Genomic DNA, 17,046 nt, shown 5'->3' on the forward strand with positions numbered 1-17,046 from the left:
TCCTTCGTTACGCAAACTCGTGGGCACCGCCTGACCCTCTGCGGCACCCGTAGAGACCGAGTCCCGCCCGCAGTGCTCTGATTGGCTACGCCGCCAGCATAGTTGAGCCACCTCTCCTGTAGATCTACTCCTATTGGCCGCGCCTTGCGCCGGGAGTTTTTAAATGGCTGAGCTGGACATAAGCCCCGCCCTCTCAATGGGACGAGAAGAGAAGATGGCGGCGGCGGCGGCAGCGGCTGATGAAGCAGGTACCGGCGGCTTCGCGCCTCGGGCCGGGTTCGCCGCGGCCGGGCCGGGGCAGAGCGAGGTCCGGAGCCTCACCCGGGTGTCCCCGCAGAGCGCTCCCGGGGCCGCCGCGCCGCGCTGTCCTTCGCCGCCATCGCCGTGCTGCTGGGGCTGCCGCTGTGGTGGAAGACGACGGAGACGTATCGCGCCGCGCTGCCCTACGGAGACATCGCGGCTCTGGGCCGGCTGCCGGTGAGCGGCGGGGGCTGCGGGCGGGTGGGCGGGCCGGAGATGCGCCGTGACACACGCCGTGACACGCCGTGCTCTTACAGTTCCAGGTGGCCGTGAGCGTCTCGGTGGTTTTCCTGCCGGGCTCGGTGCCCGCGGATCTGCCCCGGCGGCTGCCGTACGGGGACGTGTGGGAGGAGCGGGTGCCCGTGAGCTGTAAGAGCCCCGCGGTCTGCCCCGCCAGCCCTCCGCGTTGCGCCTGGGAGGCACTGAGGGCTGCGTTCGGGTTTTCATCCCGGGTTTGTCTTTTCCCTCGCTGGCAGCACGATCCGATGTCACGTCCCGCATCGAGACGGCCTATCGCGGCGCAGCGGCGCGGGAGGAGGCGGCGCTGGGAGCAGCCACGGTGCGAGGTATGGGGGTGAGGGGTCACAGCAGGCACCGCCGTGGCTCTGTGTGTTTTTCCCTCCTGGAAGGGCTGCACGCGGGCACTTTGCAGCCCGACTTTAGCCCTAGACGAGCAGCTCTGCTTTCCGTGGCTGGCTTAGCCCAAAGCTTGGCTTTGCTGCCTGTGGGATGGGGAGCTGATTGAAAATCCTAGCTCTGCTGATGGATCTGTCTTCCTCAGAGGCTGATGCTGCTCTGCATGCACTGCAGGACTCTTCACCAGGCTCTCTGACTGTGTATGTGGTTCCTGAAACCTCCTCTCTCCTGCCTCAGGTAGGGAGGCAACCTGCAGTGCCATCCTCTGTGGAATGTTATGGCTATGGGGCAGGCTGTCCTGGAGGAAACCCACAGTTCTTATGTTCCCTGTTCTACCAGCATGCAGCCTGGGGTTCAGTGATGTAAAGGGACTTGCTGTAAAACCCTTAGTAAGAAATGGGACCGTTAGGAGCCGGGAGGAACATGGGATTTTGTCCCTTGAAGGTACCCTATGGGGACACATTCCTCCTCAGGTTGTCACGGGTGGCACCATGCTCTTTGGTGTGTTGGCAGAGCTGTCTCTGCTCCCAGTCCTCACTGCTGCCCCTTCCCCAGGGTGTCAACGTCTACGTGGGGAAGCATCGCAGCGCCCTGGTGAGGGCTGGGCAGGGCCTGGCCACACTCCATGCCCGCCTCCAGCAGCTCATGCAGGTGATGTCTTTCACGGCCAGCTCCATCGCTGCTGCCCTCTCAGACCGTGTTCCTGATGGTCAGCTCGGCCCTGATGCCTGGCGGCACTTGAAATCCAGCCTGGGTATGGATTTGCACCCCAGTTTCCTTTTCTGTCCCCCAGAAGGCCAGCTGCATTTTGGAGCGAGGCTGTTCCTACTCTACCTGTAGCAACCCTGAATGTCTTCTGGGATAATGGCCCCCAGAATCTTTCCTTTGCTTTTGTCTGTTGCTTGGGGACAGGACCTGCACTGTGATCCATATGTGCTGGGGCACTGAAGTGCGACCCCGCATCAAGGAGAGCCTGGGAGAAAGGGTGTCAGGTCCTGTGGCTCTGGGGAGCTCTCTTGCAGCCACCTGCCCAGTCTTGACGTCACCAGTTGGTGGCTGTGCTGGTGCCTCACACTCTGGGTGCTTGGCAGGGTACGAAATCACCTTCAGCCTGCTCAACCCTGACCCCAAGTCGCATGATGTGGACTGGGACATCGAGGGTGCTGTGAACCGCTATGTGCAGCCCGTCCTGGACAAGCTGAACCTCGTGGCCAACTTCTCTGTTGACTCACAGGTGAGGGCAGGGAGAAGTTATGGGGAGAAGCCAGCCCTGGTCCTGCCACGTGCCCTGGGATGTTCTTCTCTGCCAGCAACATCTGTGTCGTGTCCCTGCAGATCTTGTACTATGCTGTTCTTGGAGTAACTCCACGCTTTGACAAGGAGTCCTCCAGCTTCATCCTGAGTGCACACAGCCTCCCACATGTCATCAACCCTGTGGAGGCTCGGCTGGGTGAGCGCTGCTCTGGACTCCACTCTGGTGGGATCAGGCTCTGCTGAGGTGGGGACAGCTGTGCCTACACCTGTGCCCCTTCCCTTCCTACAGCACCTTTTTACCCCACATAATTGCGCTGGGGTTGCCTGAGACCCGCTGAGCTGAGTGCTCTGTTTGAGGCTTGCGGCTTAAGGAAGAGCAAGGCTGTGCTGTCTTTGTCTGTGTGGACCAGGGGAAGTTCTTTGACTCAGTTCTGCTTTAGGTTCCAGTGCTGCCTCCCTCTACCCTGTGCTGAACTTCTTGCTGTATGTGCCAGAGCGCTCCCACTCCCCACTCTACATTCATGACAAGGATGGAGCCCCAGTGGCCACAAATGCCTTCCACAGCCCCCGCTGGGGTGGCATCATGGTATGGGGCTGTGATGTTAGCAGTGCTAAACCTCCCCATAAGGCTCTGGCTGTGCCTTACTGACACGCTCTCCTGCAGATTTACAATGTTGAAGTCCCTGCTTCCCCCCAGACCTCTCTCCCACTGCACGTGGATGTGGACATGTTGAGAGTGATGGAGGTTTTCCTGGCTCAGCTCCGGTGAGGACTCACTCTTCCCTCCCCAGGCCCACATGTGCATTGATGGGGTCAGAGCCCCATGACTCCATGTTGGAGCCCACCAGCTTGGCCCCTCTGTGGGCTCTGGGAGGCTGAGGGTGAATTTCTGTGGCTTTTGGGGTGCTGACCACCAACCAACACCACTCCCTGGTCAGGAGTGTTGTTGTGTGTCCTGGTGTATGTGAGGCTTATCCTGCCCCACACTCAGGAAGCTGCTGGGTGTGAGCTGAGCCCTGCTGGGACTCAGTGCACCAGAGAGGGGGAAGAGCAAGGAGCACGTGCGTTGCGCATCCTGATGCAGGCTGGGACCTTCCCATCTGTTCCCAGCTTACTATTTGGGATTTCTCGGGAGGAGCTGCCCCCTGAGTTCCTGATGGAGAGCCCAGGGAATGAAGGACTGGCCGACTGGGAGCTGGACCGCCTGCTCTGGGCCCATACACTGGAGAATATTGCCACTGTGTCCACCACCTTGACCTCGCTGGCACAGCTGCTAGACCAGATCAGTAACATCGTCATCAAAGATGATGTCGCCTCAGAGGTAGGGCTGGGATGGGACACCCTGACGTGGAGGGTAGAGGGGGCCGGGAGCTGCTGGCCCTGTACAGAGCAGTGGGGCACTGCCCAGGAGCAAGGCCCCTTAGCTTTGCTTCTCTGGTTGAGAACTGACTGCTGTGGTGTTGCTGTGCAGGTATACCGAGCGGTGGCTGCAGCACAGGATGCCGTGGCAGAGCTGGCTGAGGGCCATCTGCACTCAGCTTTCCAGGCCAGCAAGGAAGCTGTCACCTCCTCGGAACGGGCGTTCTTCGACCCTTCTCTTCTCCATCTTCTCTACTTCCCAGATGACCAGAAATTTGCCATCTACATCCCCCTCTTCCTGCCTATGGCTGTCCCCATCCTCCTCTCCCTGGCTAAGATGCTCCGGGAGGCCAGGCAGAACAAGAAGGAACCCACCAAGATGGACTGAGCCCATGGAAGGTGCCCTGCCTTAGGGCTGGGACCCCACGGAATGCATTGCATCGTGGTGCAGGCAGGCACCCTGAACTGCATTGCCTCAGGCCCGGACTGGGGGTGTGTTCCAGAGTGGGAAGAAGCTGCTTTCAGGGGTGAGAGATGCTCACAGTCAGAGTCTTGCACCTTCCACTCAGAACTGCTGCTTGCACTCCTCTTACTGAGACTTGAGGGAAGGGAGGGAGACCTGCATGCGCCCCACAGCCCTGCGCTGTGCTCATGTGTAAATAAAGAACCCCCCTGCCCCGTCTGCCCCGATGTGCAGGGGGCTGGATGGCAGGGTGAGGGCCGTGCGAATCTGTCCTGCTCCCCGGGTTTTGTCCACCTCGAGTCCTGTCTTAAAGGTACGTAGCCTGCAGCACTTGGTGGGGAGGGGGGTTGTGGGGTTCAGCTGTTGGTAGGTGGTTATTAATGGGGTCGGTGAGCACTGGGTTTGAGTCTTATTACTGGGGTCGAGCTTTTCCCTTGGGCACGTTAACCTAAAAGCTCTCAAGTTGGGGGGAACCCCTTTGGGGTCGTACAGATGAAAAAGAAACGCGTTCAACCCGATGCTGTCGGGGTGCAAAGCGGGGCTCTGGCAGCGATGCCGGGCGGTGCTGCCGGCTGGGCTGTGCCGTGCCGGGGGGCGGTCCGTGCAGGGGGCGGTGCTGCCCCTCCCGGTGCGGCGGGGCCGGCGGCAGCGCTTAGCGGGGCCGATCACACCGGAGGAGGAGGAGGAGGCGGCGGGGCCATGAAGGTGAAGAAGAGCGGCGGGGCCGGGGGAGCGGCAGCGAGGACCGAGGAGGAGCTGGGTCGGAAAGCGCTCATCGGGCCCGACGACGTGCTGGGGCTGCAGCGGGTCACCAGCGGTACGGGGCCGGGGGGGCGCCGCGTTTGTATGGGGTGAAGGATGGGGCAGTGCTTTGGGTGCGAGGGGAGACCCGGTTTAGAGGGTGAGGGGTGGGGGTGACTTGCAGGGATGCTCACGTTGCGGAGTGGGACCCTCCCCTCCCCCCCAAGCAGGGTCAGAGGTGGGATGCTGCTCATTGTGCCCGTCCTATGGGTGGGCCAGGCTGAACCCCCAGCTGCGGGAGAGGGGGGAGCTGGAGGGGCTCAGATGGGGTCACAGATCCAATGGGGAGGAGTGTTATGACCATCCTGCAGCCTTCCTGTTTGTTTGGTTTCCCCTTTCTCACCCCCGTAGGGCTGCTGTGGTCTTGAGAGCATCCTATGGGGCTAAAGGGGCTGCTGTGCTTGTGTGGCAGCAGCTCTGTTGGACCTGTTGGGATTGCAGCGTGCTGATCTGGGAGATGGCACATGCACCAGGCCAGCCTGGCTGTGGAGTGTCCTCCTGCCCCCAAAAGGCCTTTTTGCATCCCGTGTGTTTTGTCTCGCTGCAGGGGAGGAAGGGGCAGTGATGGGTGGCTGTGCTTGGAGCAGGAACAGGGCTGCAGGCAGAGCTGTGCCACGAGAAGCCCCAGAAAGAAAGGATGTGGCTGTGGGTATTGGGGCATGCAGGCAGCCTTGGGGAGGGAGCAGCACAGGTTGGGTGGAGGGAAGGAGGGGAGGAAGCCCTGCAGGGAGTGCTGGTCCGGAGGGTCTGCTGTGTCTGTTTCCCTGCTGAGATGCTGTGCTGGGCTGTGACTCACTGCCCAGGCCCAGAAATCAGAGCAGCAGGCACTGGAGCGTGCTGCCAGCGCGCTTGGAAGAGCAGCAGTTGGATGGTGAGTCCCAGCCATGGCTGTGCTCAGTGCTTTGCTTGCTGGGAGCCCACGTGGCTCTGCATGCAGCTGTGCCCTCTCAGGGGGCTGCAGGCACGTGGCCCCCCCCCCCTGCCACTGGGGTGTGCAGACCTCACGTGGCTTCAACTCTGGGCACCCTGGCCTTGATGCTGCTGTTTGCTTTTGGTAAGCACCCATGTTTTCAGGAAGGCTGAGCTGATCACTCCACAGGGAGAGCAACTCTGCTGCCATGGGGCAGCGCTCGCATGCATTTCCTATCCATCTTTCCTGCACTCCATAAAGTGTCTTACTCTGCTTCTGCTTGAGTGTATGGCGGAGGTGTGAAGTTGTGATCCAAAAGGACCTGCATGCATTGGGGATGTGGCCAAGTTCACACCATCTCTGGTGCGTAGATCCCTGTAGGTTTGTATGGAAGCCCAGGTACAACTCCTTCCTCATTCTTTCTCCTCGCAGGTTGGTGTGTACAGTATGCAGCCTTGGTGCCTGTAGTTAGGGCAGTATCTGGGGTGTGGCTTGTTATGCCTGGAATTGGGAAGGAGGATATGAGGTAGAGAGCATGGAGATTGCTGCTTGGACCAGGAGAAAGATCAGCACATAGTTCCCCCTGTCTCTGTTTTAACGTCAGGAGAATAAGAGGAGCTGGCAAGGACTTTGGGGTGTCATGGTCATGTATGGCTTTTAAAGGGTATTACACCAGTCAGAAACTAGTGGATGGAGAAGTATGTGGTTAAAATTTCTTCTCTCCCACTCCTCTTCCATTTTTTCCTTCTTAGGAAAGCTCTCTTCTTCAAACTACTTGAATTAACTCTTTCCATTGCAGATCTTAGTGCCTATGTCACCAAGTCATCCCAACTCATGACCACGGCCACTTGTATCCTGCTGAGCCCAGTTTTGACCCCCAGATCCAGGTGTTCCAACTCACGTGAAGCTGATGGTTGGGCAGGAATTGCAGCACTACCCTGGTGCTGTGGCCATCCCTCACAGTTCCAGATAACTCATTTTTATCCCAACTTCTAGGCCAGTACTGCAGCAGCTCGCACTGTTGAACTCATTCTGCTGCTCGTGGCTCTGCTCCTGATGCCTTTCTAATAAGCTTAAAGGGGGAGCGTGCAAGCTGTCCTGCATATCCTCCATCACTTCTGGACACGCTAAGGTCAAACTGATGGACCCAGGGTGCTGCTCTGGTGTGTTTGGGTCTTTTTAGGGCTGGGTTTAGGCGTAAAGCAGAGGGACCCGTTTTCTTTGCAATTAGCAGGATTCGTTACTTGCTCATCCAACTGCGGTTACAAAAGGAGGAAAACCTTGTGACGTGATTAACTTGGGATTAGCAAAGGAGCAGGGCAGAGCTCAGTTCAAATTGCAATTAATTACTGCAGCAGCAGGAGGATCAGAGCGGTGTGTCTGCAGTTATTGGGGTGTGCATCTGCCAACGTTGTCCTGCGTTGTGGGGCAGGGAGAGGAGCTGAGCACTGTCCCTGTCGCCTTCGACCAGGCTGAATGTTTGCTAGGTCACGCTGTGCTGCTCCCACGTTGCCTGCAGGCGAGGTTAATTCCAGCACAGCTTTGATTTCTTTGTCTGGCTTTGGGATGGGAGCCATGGGTGGTCAGCAGGAGGATGGCATCGTGGTATTTGCCATCCCCCTATTGCCACGTGACGATGCCAGTTGTCAAACTGATGCATAACCAAGGGCAAGCTTCAGGCTGAGAGCACTGTGCATAGCACAGCTCTGGGCAACTTCACAGTTTGTCTGTGCTGCTGGGATAAGGCTTATCTTCAGTTTTATATTCCAAGTTTTGTTCTGAGGGCATCTTTGATGCTAGCAAACCGAGAGGTTGGATAAATGATTGATGACATACTTGGAAACACTTACAAAACAAAGCCTAAAAATAAGGAAGGCGTGCTTAATCGTTTCTGAAAGTAATCTCTTCCGTGAGCTGTCATTTGGGATCTCTCAGAGGCAGCAGCTTTAGCCAGCCTGTCTGAGGGGCCCAGTGGTCAGGGCAGGCACCTGGTGAGTGCGCTGCATTCCAGCTGAGCTGTGTTATCATGAAGCAATGCGTGCAGATCAGTCTTCAGAGCTGTTCCTGAAGCCACGACTTTCCCTTCCTTCCCTGTTTAATTGAGACCACTCACTGCATCAGGAGCCCTGATTACTGGGGGTGTCGGTGGGGGGGTTAATGAATCACTGTCTGGGGCTGCGATGTGTGGAAGTGTTTTGATAGGCAGATTTCCTGCAGCAGAGCCATATTGCAGAGCTGTGTCGAGCTGCTGTCACCGTGACTTCTTCCCTCAGCAGCACAACAGACGCTGCTACGAACCTTTTCAAGGCATGGTGACGGCTCCCAGCTTGAAGTGCTGTGCTGAGGAAGGGCTTTGTTAGCACTCTCACACTGCAAGATGGGCTGTGAGATCTCCAGGGGAGCACATATGGGGTATGGGGAGCACCAGGGCTGAACTGAGCGGGTTTGTCCCTTTTGCCAAGGCCTTAGGGTTGCTCTGTCCCCAACAGGGATGGCGAAGGGAATGGAAAGCTGTGGGATTTGAACTGGTGAGGCAGAGGGCAGGGAGGTGGTTGAGTTCTTTCTTTAATGGAAACGTGCCCTGCCTTCCCCTCGAGGTCCTGCACTCTGTCCTGCGTCACCGCTCCGAGTCTTGGCTGGGCTGGTGCTATTTTTTGCTCGCTTCCTCCTGAGTCTCTTCAATCTGATAATCTCCTAATCTCCAGCTCCCAGCAATTCCTCTGCAGTCGTCTCTGCTTTATACCTGGCTTACACCTTGGGAGTGGTCTTTAAAATAGTCGCTGACCTTGATGGCTAATGCATGTTAAGAAATAGGTCCGGATGGCAGCTGGAATCTTCTCATTCCCTAAATTCTTGTCATTGCGATGGGGAGACGCGATCCTACTGCAGGCCGCTGTCGCTGTGTCTGTTTCTCGTACAGCATCCTCACAATTTACATTCCTTTTCACCACCAGATCTTGAGTTCCTTCTTCCCCTTGGGAGTAACACCCAATTTCATCCACTAAATAGCCTACTTGGTGAGGACAGGCATTTGCAGATCTTTGGGCTTGATACAGAGCCCACCATGTCCGCTGACCATGGCCCTCAGTGCCGCATCCCCGTGGTTTCTGAACACTTCCATGGATGACAACTCCTCCACCTCCTTGGGCAGCATTGTCAATGCATCACCGCTCTTTGGAGAGTAAATAGTTCTTAATATCTGACCTGATGCTCTCCTGGTGCTACTTAAGGCCATCTTCTCCTGAGATAGTCATAAATGTGAATAACTTTGGGTTTGGAGTTCATGAATGAACATGAATAAAGTTGGGTCTGGATATAGCAACCACTGTACTTTAGGAGGAAAGGGTCCTCTGTTGTGATTTGTTTTTGTAGTACTTCCCCTGGGTATTGCAGACTAAGAAACAATCTGCTGGGTTTCCTAAGATGTTCGTGTGTCCATTCCTTCATCGCTTGTTCATCAGTGGTGCATCAAGTGAGGGTTTGTTCAGGAAGGCACTGTCATTATTGGGTTCACGGCATGGAAACAACGCTACCTGCTTTGGAGGAAGTGAAAGAAGCAAGAACCAAAAACTCCCTTTCTTGTAATGATCCACTTCATCTACTGGAGCTTTGGGGAACCGTGGGGATGTGGCACTGAGGGCTGTGGTCAGTGGGCGCAGTGGGGTGGGTTGGATTTGGGGATCTGAGAGCTCTTTTCCACCCTGAATGATTCCATGATTCCTTTCCCCAGACGCCATCTGATTAGATAGGGGTGCACCTATCAAAATAAATCAAGGTTCTTGAATATTTTCTATCGGCAAAACTAGTGCAGGGGTGCAGGCAGTGATGGGCAGGAGCACGGTGGGGATTCTGCTTGGGGTTTTCTCCATTCCGCTGGTTCTGATTTGCTCTCCTCTCCTGTGGATGAGTCATGGACACTGTTTCTGTAGCAACACTGCTGCCAAGGAGGGGGATAAAGCTGTTGCCATGGTGCTGGATGGGCAGGAATTCTGCAGGAGGAAAGCACTTAATAATTAACTTGCAGACAGACGCAGCTCCAGACTTGCCTTTGTGCTCTGGGGGAGGCGCCCTGGGCTCCCTGCTTCCCAGCACAGGGAAAGGCTTCAACGCCATTTTCAGTGCCGAGGGATGATGAGTCCTTGCGTGGGATGAGTGTTGGCAGAGGGAAGAGGCCGTGCTTTGTGTGGGGAGAGGGGAGATGGCGTGGGGAGGGGGATCCTGCTGCAGTCAGTGCAGTCGGCTTAGTGCCCGCAAAGCTGCTTAGTGCTCACATTCTGCCAGAGGGCAGTTTTTAAAAAGGCAAAGCCTCTTACCCTGAGCAGGCAAGGATTTGGTGCAGGTGCTGACTGCTCTCAATGCCCTTAAGGAGAAATGGAAGCAACTGGCACGAAGTTGGGGAAAGGTGATGACCTCTGAGTGCTGGGCAGCGTGAGCACGCGATGCTGGCTCTGCCTTCGTAGGCACAAAGCCTTCATGTCAGTGTGCTTTCTTCTGCAGATTACCTATGCACTCCAGAGGAAAACGTTTACAAAATAGACTTCACCAGGTTTAAAATCCGGGATATGGAATCGGGCACAGTGTTGTTTGAAATCACCAAGCCAGCAGCATCAGGTGGGTGTGCGCGCACAGGATTGCCTTTGTGAACGAACCATTATTAACACCTGCTTCCTTTGGCCTGTTCTCATCCCTTTTACTGAACATGTCCCCTCAAACAGGAGAAACTTTCACCTGCAGGAGGGCTGGATTCCCAACCTGCAGCAGAAACGCTGTTCAGGTATTCCTCTGTACCAATACAGCAGGCAGAATTAATTGCTCCTGTATTATGACCTCCATCTGTGATGAGAAAGGACAGATGGATGTTGTAAATAGAAGCAAAGGAGGAGGAGGTCAGCGTGTGTTGGCTGCTCATGAGCCCATCAGCTCATGTATGACTGTGCAGATGATGTCCTTGTATTTAATAACCCTGATTTCTTGAGCCCATGTGCCAATGTCTTGAGCCAATGCAGAATCTCCTGTGTCCTATGGCAAAGAATCTCCCTGCTTAACATTGTGCTGTGGTTAACACTGCTTTTGCTTTGGACCTACTGAGTACTAACTTTAAGTATCTTCTATTTAACAGTGAACAGATAATTTCTAAAGCTCCCAATCTGTAACCGCTTTCAAAAACCAGACTTTCACCTTTCCTCGACAAGGAAAATCAGGATTAGAATCTCTAATAGATAGCTCATAGTATTTTGTGCGTCCTTCATTTTGGTGGCAGAGCCTCAGACGTTCATCTGGGAATCTTTTTTGCTCGGAATATATGTTTTCTTAGTGAAAATACACAGCCATGCTCATGCAGGCTCTACACAGAGGGCTCTTTGTCTGCTCGCTGTTCTGCCAGAGGGACCTTTAGTTCTTTTTTTTGTTCAGGGGAACCAATTTCCAACTCTGCCAACTCAACGCGGTTGGCCCCAGGGTGCAGAAAGAGAGCGCAGCTTTGCCACCGAGGCAGAGGAATAAACCACCAGTTTCCACAGTGGGATTGTTAGGAAGGAATGCTGTCCCAATGCAGTCTTTGCACTTTTGCAGAGCGTGAACACAATGACAAGAAGGACGTTGACCCCAACGCGGGGCGCTTCGTGCGCTACCAGTTCACCCCAGCTTTCCTTCGCCTGCGCCAGGTGGGGGCCACGTAAGTAACAGCTCCTCGTGCTGCTTTTCCTACTGGGATGTGTAAAAAGTGGCTCTTTGCTCGTCGATCCCACCAGGAAGTTGAGTTGATTTAATAGGGACCGTTTGTTGCGATGGGGATCTCCCAACATCTTTGCTGGATGCCTTGTTTCCTCCATCACTTTAGCCTATATAGAATCACAGAATCATTCAGGTTGGAAAAGAACTCTCAGATTCCCACCCCACCATGTCCGCTGACCACAGCCCTCAGTACCACATCCCCACGGTTCCTGAACACCTCCATGGATGGATGGTGCCCCCCCATCTCCCTATGCAGCTGTGCCACTGCAGCACTGCTCTTTGGAGAAGAATTTTTCCCTAATATCCCAATTATTGCTTCCTGCTTCCCTCCCCCAGGAGCAGGCTGGTGGGCTTCTGAGTCTTTACTAGGTATTTTAGAGGGATATGTGTCACTACATGGTAGCTGTTTGTTATCTGCTTTTCTTTATGTTCACTGAGGTTTAAATTCAATCTAATTAAGAGTGTATGCCCACTGCTAATATGGCATTAAGTCCACAGTACTCTACTGACCATTGGTTAGAGCTCCTAGTATAAACCTATTTTATTCAGGTGGTTAGAAGTTGGTCTGCAGTGTGAGAGTTCTGTCAGCTCCAAATGTGTGTTTCTGAAGGACTGATGTTACTCCTGCTCTAGGTTGAAGTTCAGCACGTCGTGTGTAACCAACACCTACCTTTCTCTAAGAGATCATGCCTTGTGGCAAAGAGAAACTTATATACAGTGCTGGTTCTAACTTCTCCCCCTTTATAAAGCAGAAAAGGACCAAAGGGGTCTATTTGTACATCTGCTTTTTTAATACCCATCAGAAGAATTAAATAAGCTTGAATGGCAATCCAGTGCAATAAGGAACTTCTAGTGATTGACGTAGGGGTGCTCGAAACCCTTCTTGAGCAGAAAGCTCATTTCTCTCTCATTCTTCCTTTCCAGGGTGGAATTCACAGTAGGGGACAAACCCATCAATAACTTCCGCATGATTGAGAGGCATTACTTCCGTGATCAGCTGCTGAAGAGTTTTGACTTTGAGTTTGGGTTCTGCATCCCCAGCAGTAAGAACACGTGTGAGCACATCTATGAATTCCCACAGCTCTCGGAGGATCTCAGTAAGTTCAGTTACTGTGATGCCATCTCATGTGTTTTAGTGTGGGCATCAGAATTAAATCTGTGTAACCTTATGCTCTTTATAACCTCTCATCTTGTATGTCAGTAACCTTGTCCTCATACTGCAGCCTGTGGAAATGATTGACTGCTGCTTGCTTATTGTCACACCACAAGAGTGTTCTGAGGATAGGTAGAGCCCTTAGATGTTGTACGGTGCCTCAACATGTCTGGGTTATGAGTTCCTTAAAAGAGCCTTCAAACAAAGTCTACAGGAAAGCCAGCGCAGCCTGTTGTCTCAGCAGGGCTTCTGTTTAACACAATTGATTTTTCTTTTCCCCCTGCAGTTCGAGAGATGATCCTCCATCCATACGAGACACAGTCGGACAGTTTCTACTTCGTAGATAACAAGCTGGTGATGCACAACAAGGCAGATTATTCATACAGTGGAGGACCTTGAGAGCGGGATGGACAGCCAACCTGGGCTGGCCTTTGCTTTCCAATTGAAGTCATCAGGGACACCAACACCTTCGGTTCAGTTGCCTACAACGTCAGCTGGACACGGATCCACAAACCAAGGACTCTGCCACAGTAGGAGTTTCATGACCAAACTGGCCAGCCTCATCTCTTTGAGCAGACCCAGATCTTCAGAGCTCTGAGCGGTTCTACGATGCTACGCGAACTGTGGATGCCACTTCCCTATGTTCTTCAGGTGTCTGCTTTGAACATGGCCTTGTGGGACCTTGTGGGATTTTGCAGATCTGTCTACTTCCCTCACGTATCCTTTGGGACGCGATGGTTTTGGGAAAAGCAATTTGAGAAATGCAATGTGAGTGGACGGATGCGAGCGCAGAGTTTTGGTTGGTTGGCTCTTGTTGTGAATGCTTCAAAAGCACGGCCAGTTTTAACCTGTACATCCAGCTGAAAACCTTACAGGATCAAGTTTCATCTTTTGGATTATTGCTCTAAATAAGCATCTCATCCCTTTGTTTTGCTCCTTCTGTATAATGGTTTTGAAATCTTGGCAGCAATGAAACATGCAGTGAAGACCGCTAGTTTCATCAGGTACTGTGCTGCATTTCAGATGGAAGAACATAGTGTTGGGTGTCTACAAGCCCTCTAAACATCCTCCATTAATTTCAGTTTTTGCAAACTGAATCCAGAATAGTCTGGCCCAAAAAAAAAAAAACAAAAAAGAAAAGGATTTTAGCTTTATTTAATGCTTTTACATAGCTACCATTCAGCTTGTCCGTGCTATGTGTCATACATGTCTATTTCTTTAATCTGTGCTCAACACTAAGACAAGGGCTTCAGCAATGCTCGTTAGAGCAACACTAATTTGTCCAAGGCAGTCAGAAAGTGTGGAACGTCTAATCTCTCATTTGTATCTGAATTTGAAGTGTGCTATGTCAGCTTTTTCCCTTTGTTTTGCACTGGGTATGAATACAGGTGAAGCAGCAACTCTAATAATGTCAGGCTTTAAGCCTTCTCTGTAAGAACTTTAAGAACAACCTTGCACAAGTTTCTCAGGATGCACTTCTTAGGAAGATAATAGTGCAATGAAGTAGCAGTGTCAATAGCATAGTGCATGCAAAACCAAACCTGAGAAGGTTGTGCAGGGTCAAAGCTTCCCTCCTTCATTTTTCCCAATTGCCTGTTGTCATGAAACCCTTACTCTAAAGATCAGTGATAGCTTAAAAGAGGAAAAAAAGGCAGTTGCAGTCTGTAGATATTCCTATAAATACTTGATGTCTCCATGTCTGTTCCTGTGAGTTGAAGTGGAATGTTCAATGTTAGCCTCAGATACGTGTGATTGTACTAATTTTTATAAACTACCATTTCCAGTCGTGACGAACCTCTCCTTGGTCGCAGCTGAAGTCAAACAGGAGAACTACGAGTGGTTGCAGATGGGATGTAAGAGCAGGGAGGCTGCGTGCTGTTACTGGTAGATGGCTGTCAGCTGTGGGGACGTTTCGTAGCATCACAGAGCCGTTCAGGTTGGAAAAGAGCTCTCAGATCCCCGAGTCCAACCCCAACCCACCCCACCATGCCCACATCCTTCAGTGCCACATCCCTATGGTTCTCCAGCACCTCCAGGGATGGGGACTCCATCACTTGAAGGATTCCATTTTCTAAAAATTTTTTAAGGTTGATTGTTAAGAAAGTGTGTAGAAACCACTGTTCTGACACGGCTGCTATCAATCAGTAATTCTTATCACGATGAGACTTGTATTTATTGCTGCTTTTTGTTGGTAATGTATAAAACTCAACATCTTGCCTACGGCTGTTCGAGGGTTGCAAAGCGTTTCCTCCGTATTTGTATTACGCTCTGAGCTACGGATCAGCAAGTTTTATAGCACAGTAATGATTAAAGGTGAGAACAGTTCCAAAAGTCTATGTCCTCCCCACCCTTTTTTCCCTTCATCTTTATATTCAGTGACATCGTGCAAATTTGAGCGTTGGTTTTGTTTCGACTCTGGAGTGAGCAAACTGAAGACAGAAGAGCGTCTGTGAGTGGCACCCTGTGCAGCTGTAGGTGTTGCTTATTTGTTTTAATCACTGCTATCTCTCAGCACTTTCCTGCTGTTCATCATAATCACTTCTAGTGAGGGTGCTTGGCCAGAATTGCCAGTCTTACCTTCCAAACAGCTCTGTTGTCTTCGTGTATTCCTTTATTTTGGTGCAGACTCTCATCAGTCTTGGGTTATCCAACCGAGCATCTTTGTACGTTGACCAATGTGCAAAGCGTTGTTTGCCGAGCTCTCTGAGTCGTGTTCTGGTCCCTTTTAATGCTACCTCCCTTTATAGGAGTACAAAAAAGGAAGTAATCTCATGAAAAGAATAATGCTGTAATCAGCTCAGTAGGTCCCTACAAGAAAAGAACATGAAGTTGCATTTTTCCCAGTAGTTCCCAACAGTTCTGTTGAATGGACTTCCTGACATCCCGCATCGGGTGGTTGAACACAAGAGGACAAACTATCCGTGCTGCTCTCTGTCCCCAGCTCTGCTTGCTGTTCTGCTAATTGAGATTGGATGGCTCGTAATTTCAGGCTAATAGAAAATTCAGTGTGAGTCACATGGGAGATATTTTACTACATGTGTTTTGTTTTCTAATGATAGAAGTGCTTTAAACCTGGAGAAAAGTGTGGGGCGTTTTCAATAGCATCAATTCCAACCTGTTGAACTTCAGCTTTTCAGAGCAAGGTCTGTTCCCTTTTCATTTCTTTCTATTTTTTTATTATTATTTTTTTTAAGCCTCCACAATTTCCTACAAATAAATTCCTATTCCTAAGCCAATGGAAACAACAGGACTTTCCTGTGGGATATGCAATGGAGATCCTTTTGTGTTTCCCATTGCCACGGTTACCATTATGGCTCCATTTCCCATTCAAACATGTTTGCATGTATTTAAAATCTCCACTCACACTATTTACAAACATGGAAATTATTGACCAGGAGGGAGTTTCCTTTATGCTGCTGCACAACCAGATGGAAATCTACGCTGTTGACTTGGGATGCGCTGCTTTTGCCCATGAGCAGCACCAGAATGATGATTTTATTTTTCTCATTTTCAAAATGATTTTAATTATTTAGCACTGTTTGAATGAACCAGAGTGGAAATTTCTGGCTTTCTGAATGAAAAAAAAAAACAAAAAAACAAGCCACATCAAAATCCAGCCTAGATTATGTTAGCAGTGAGTCGTCATCTCTCGCCATGTGACGTCGACTAGATGTGTACTGGTAGTGAATTAACCTGAGATGAAGAAGCGGGTGCTAATAGTGTCCTTTTTAAAAAACAATAGGGAAGTTATATCCCAAACTTTCTTATTTTATTTGAAATTCACTTACATTTCAGAGTTTGCAAGGAAGAACAGTGGTAAAACATTTGTGGTTGCCTGCATGGTCCAATAATCCACAAACTTCAAAAGGAGAAATAGAACGGTTTATTTTCAAGAACACACCAAGAATAATTTAAATTTCAGGAGTCTTCTTCTCCTGTCATTGAGCAAAGCCTAAATTATCACCATGTATGTATATATATGCTGAAGATGTCCTTTATATCGTGACGTTTCTGAATTAACTCCCCCTGATGGGGATTTATCCCATTCTTAATGCAGAAAGTCTTTTCAGTTTTGGAAACTGTGTGATGGCCAACCAATGAAGAGCCATCAGAACTGTGTGTGTTGTGACGGTCATGAGATGGGTTTACATGCATTGACTGCAGTGGTAGAAGATATCTATGGGGTAAGAAAAGCAGGGAGGGGGACAAGGACAGGAAAAATGTTGATGGCAGCTGGTTGGAACCCAAAGTTTTGGTGGTGTTACAGATGTAAATGCTTTTTCTCTGGCGTTTTGGAGTGGGCAAGGCATTGGAAGTGGTGGATGGTCCTTGAGGTCCCTTCCATCCATCCCATGGTTATGCCAGCAGCCCTTTTTTCTGTGCCCAGCACAGGTGTGATGACTATGGAGCACTTTATACAAATGTTTCCCCTCCATG

General features: G+C 51.4%; 2 protein-coding genes across 2 annotated transcripts; both read left to right on the top strand.

Annotated features, from left to right (window-relative positions):
• The first annotated feature begins 148 nt into the window (after positions 1 to 148).
• PIGS (phosphatidylinositol glycan anchor biosynthesis class S) lies at positions 149 to 4,281 on the top strand. Its single transcript, XM_052688824.1, has 12 exons — positions 149 to 248; positions 338 to 477; positions 558 to 669; positions 777 to 866; positions 1,082 to 1,173; positions 1,492 to 1,690; positions 2,028 to 2,170; positions 2,272 to 2,386; positions 2,631 to 2,776; positions 2,855 to 2,955; positions 3,301 to 3,511; positions 3,662 to 4,281. Exons 1-12 carry the CDS (start codon positions 164 to 166, stop codon positions 3,935 to 3,937), a joined length of 1,710 nt encoding a protein of 569 aa, XP_052544784.1. The 5' UTR covers positions 149 to 163; the 3' UTR covers positions 3,938 to 4,281.
• Positions 4,282 to 4,360: 79 nt separating this feature from the next.
• UNC119 (unc-119 lipid binding chaperone) lies at positions 4,361 to 14,679 on the top strand. The gene is made up of 5 exons (XM_052688825.1): positions 4,361 to 4,829; positions 10,221 to 10,334; positions 11,295 to 11,397; positions 12,381 to 12,553; positions 12,896 to 14,679. Exons 1-5 carry the CDS (start codon positions 4,505 to 4,507, stop codon positions 13,006 to 13,008), a joined length of 828 nt encoding a protein of 275 aa, XP_052544785.1. The 5' UTR covers positions 4,361 to 4,504; the 3' UTR covers positions 13,009 to 14,679.
• The last annotated feature ends 2,367 nt before the right edge of the window (positions 14,680 to 17,046 follow it).

The sequence above is a fragment of the Tympanuchus pallidicinctus genome, unplaced genomic scaffold (assembly GCF_026119805.1).
Source record: "Tympanuchus pallidicinctus isolate F22 unplaced genomic scaffold, pur_lepc_1.0 scaffold24, whole genome shotgun sequence".
Taxonomy (NCBI): Eukaryota; Metazoa; Chordata; class Aves; order Galliformes; family Phasianidae; genus Tympanuchus; species Tympanuchus pallidicinctus.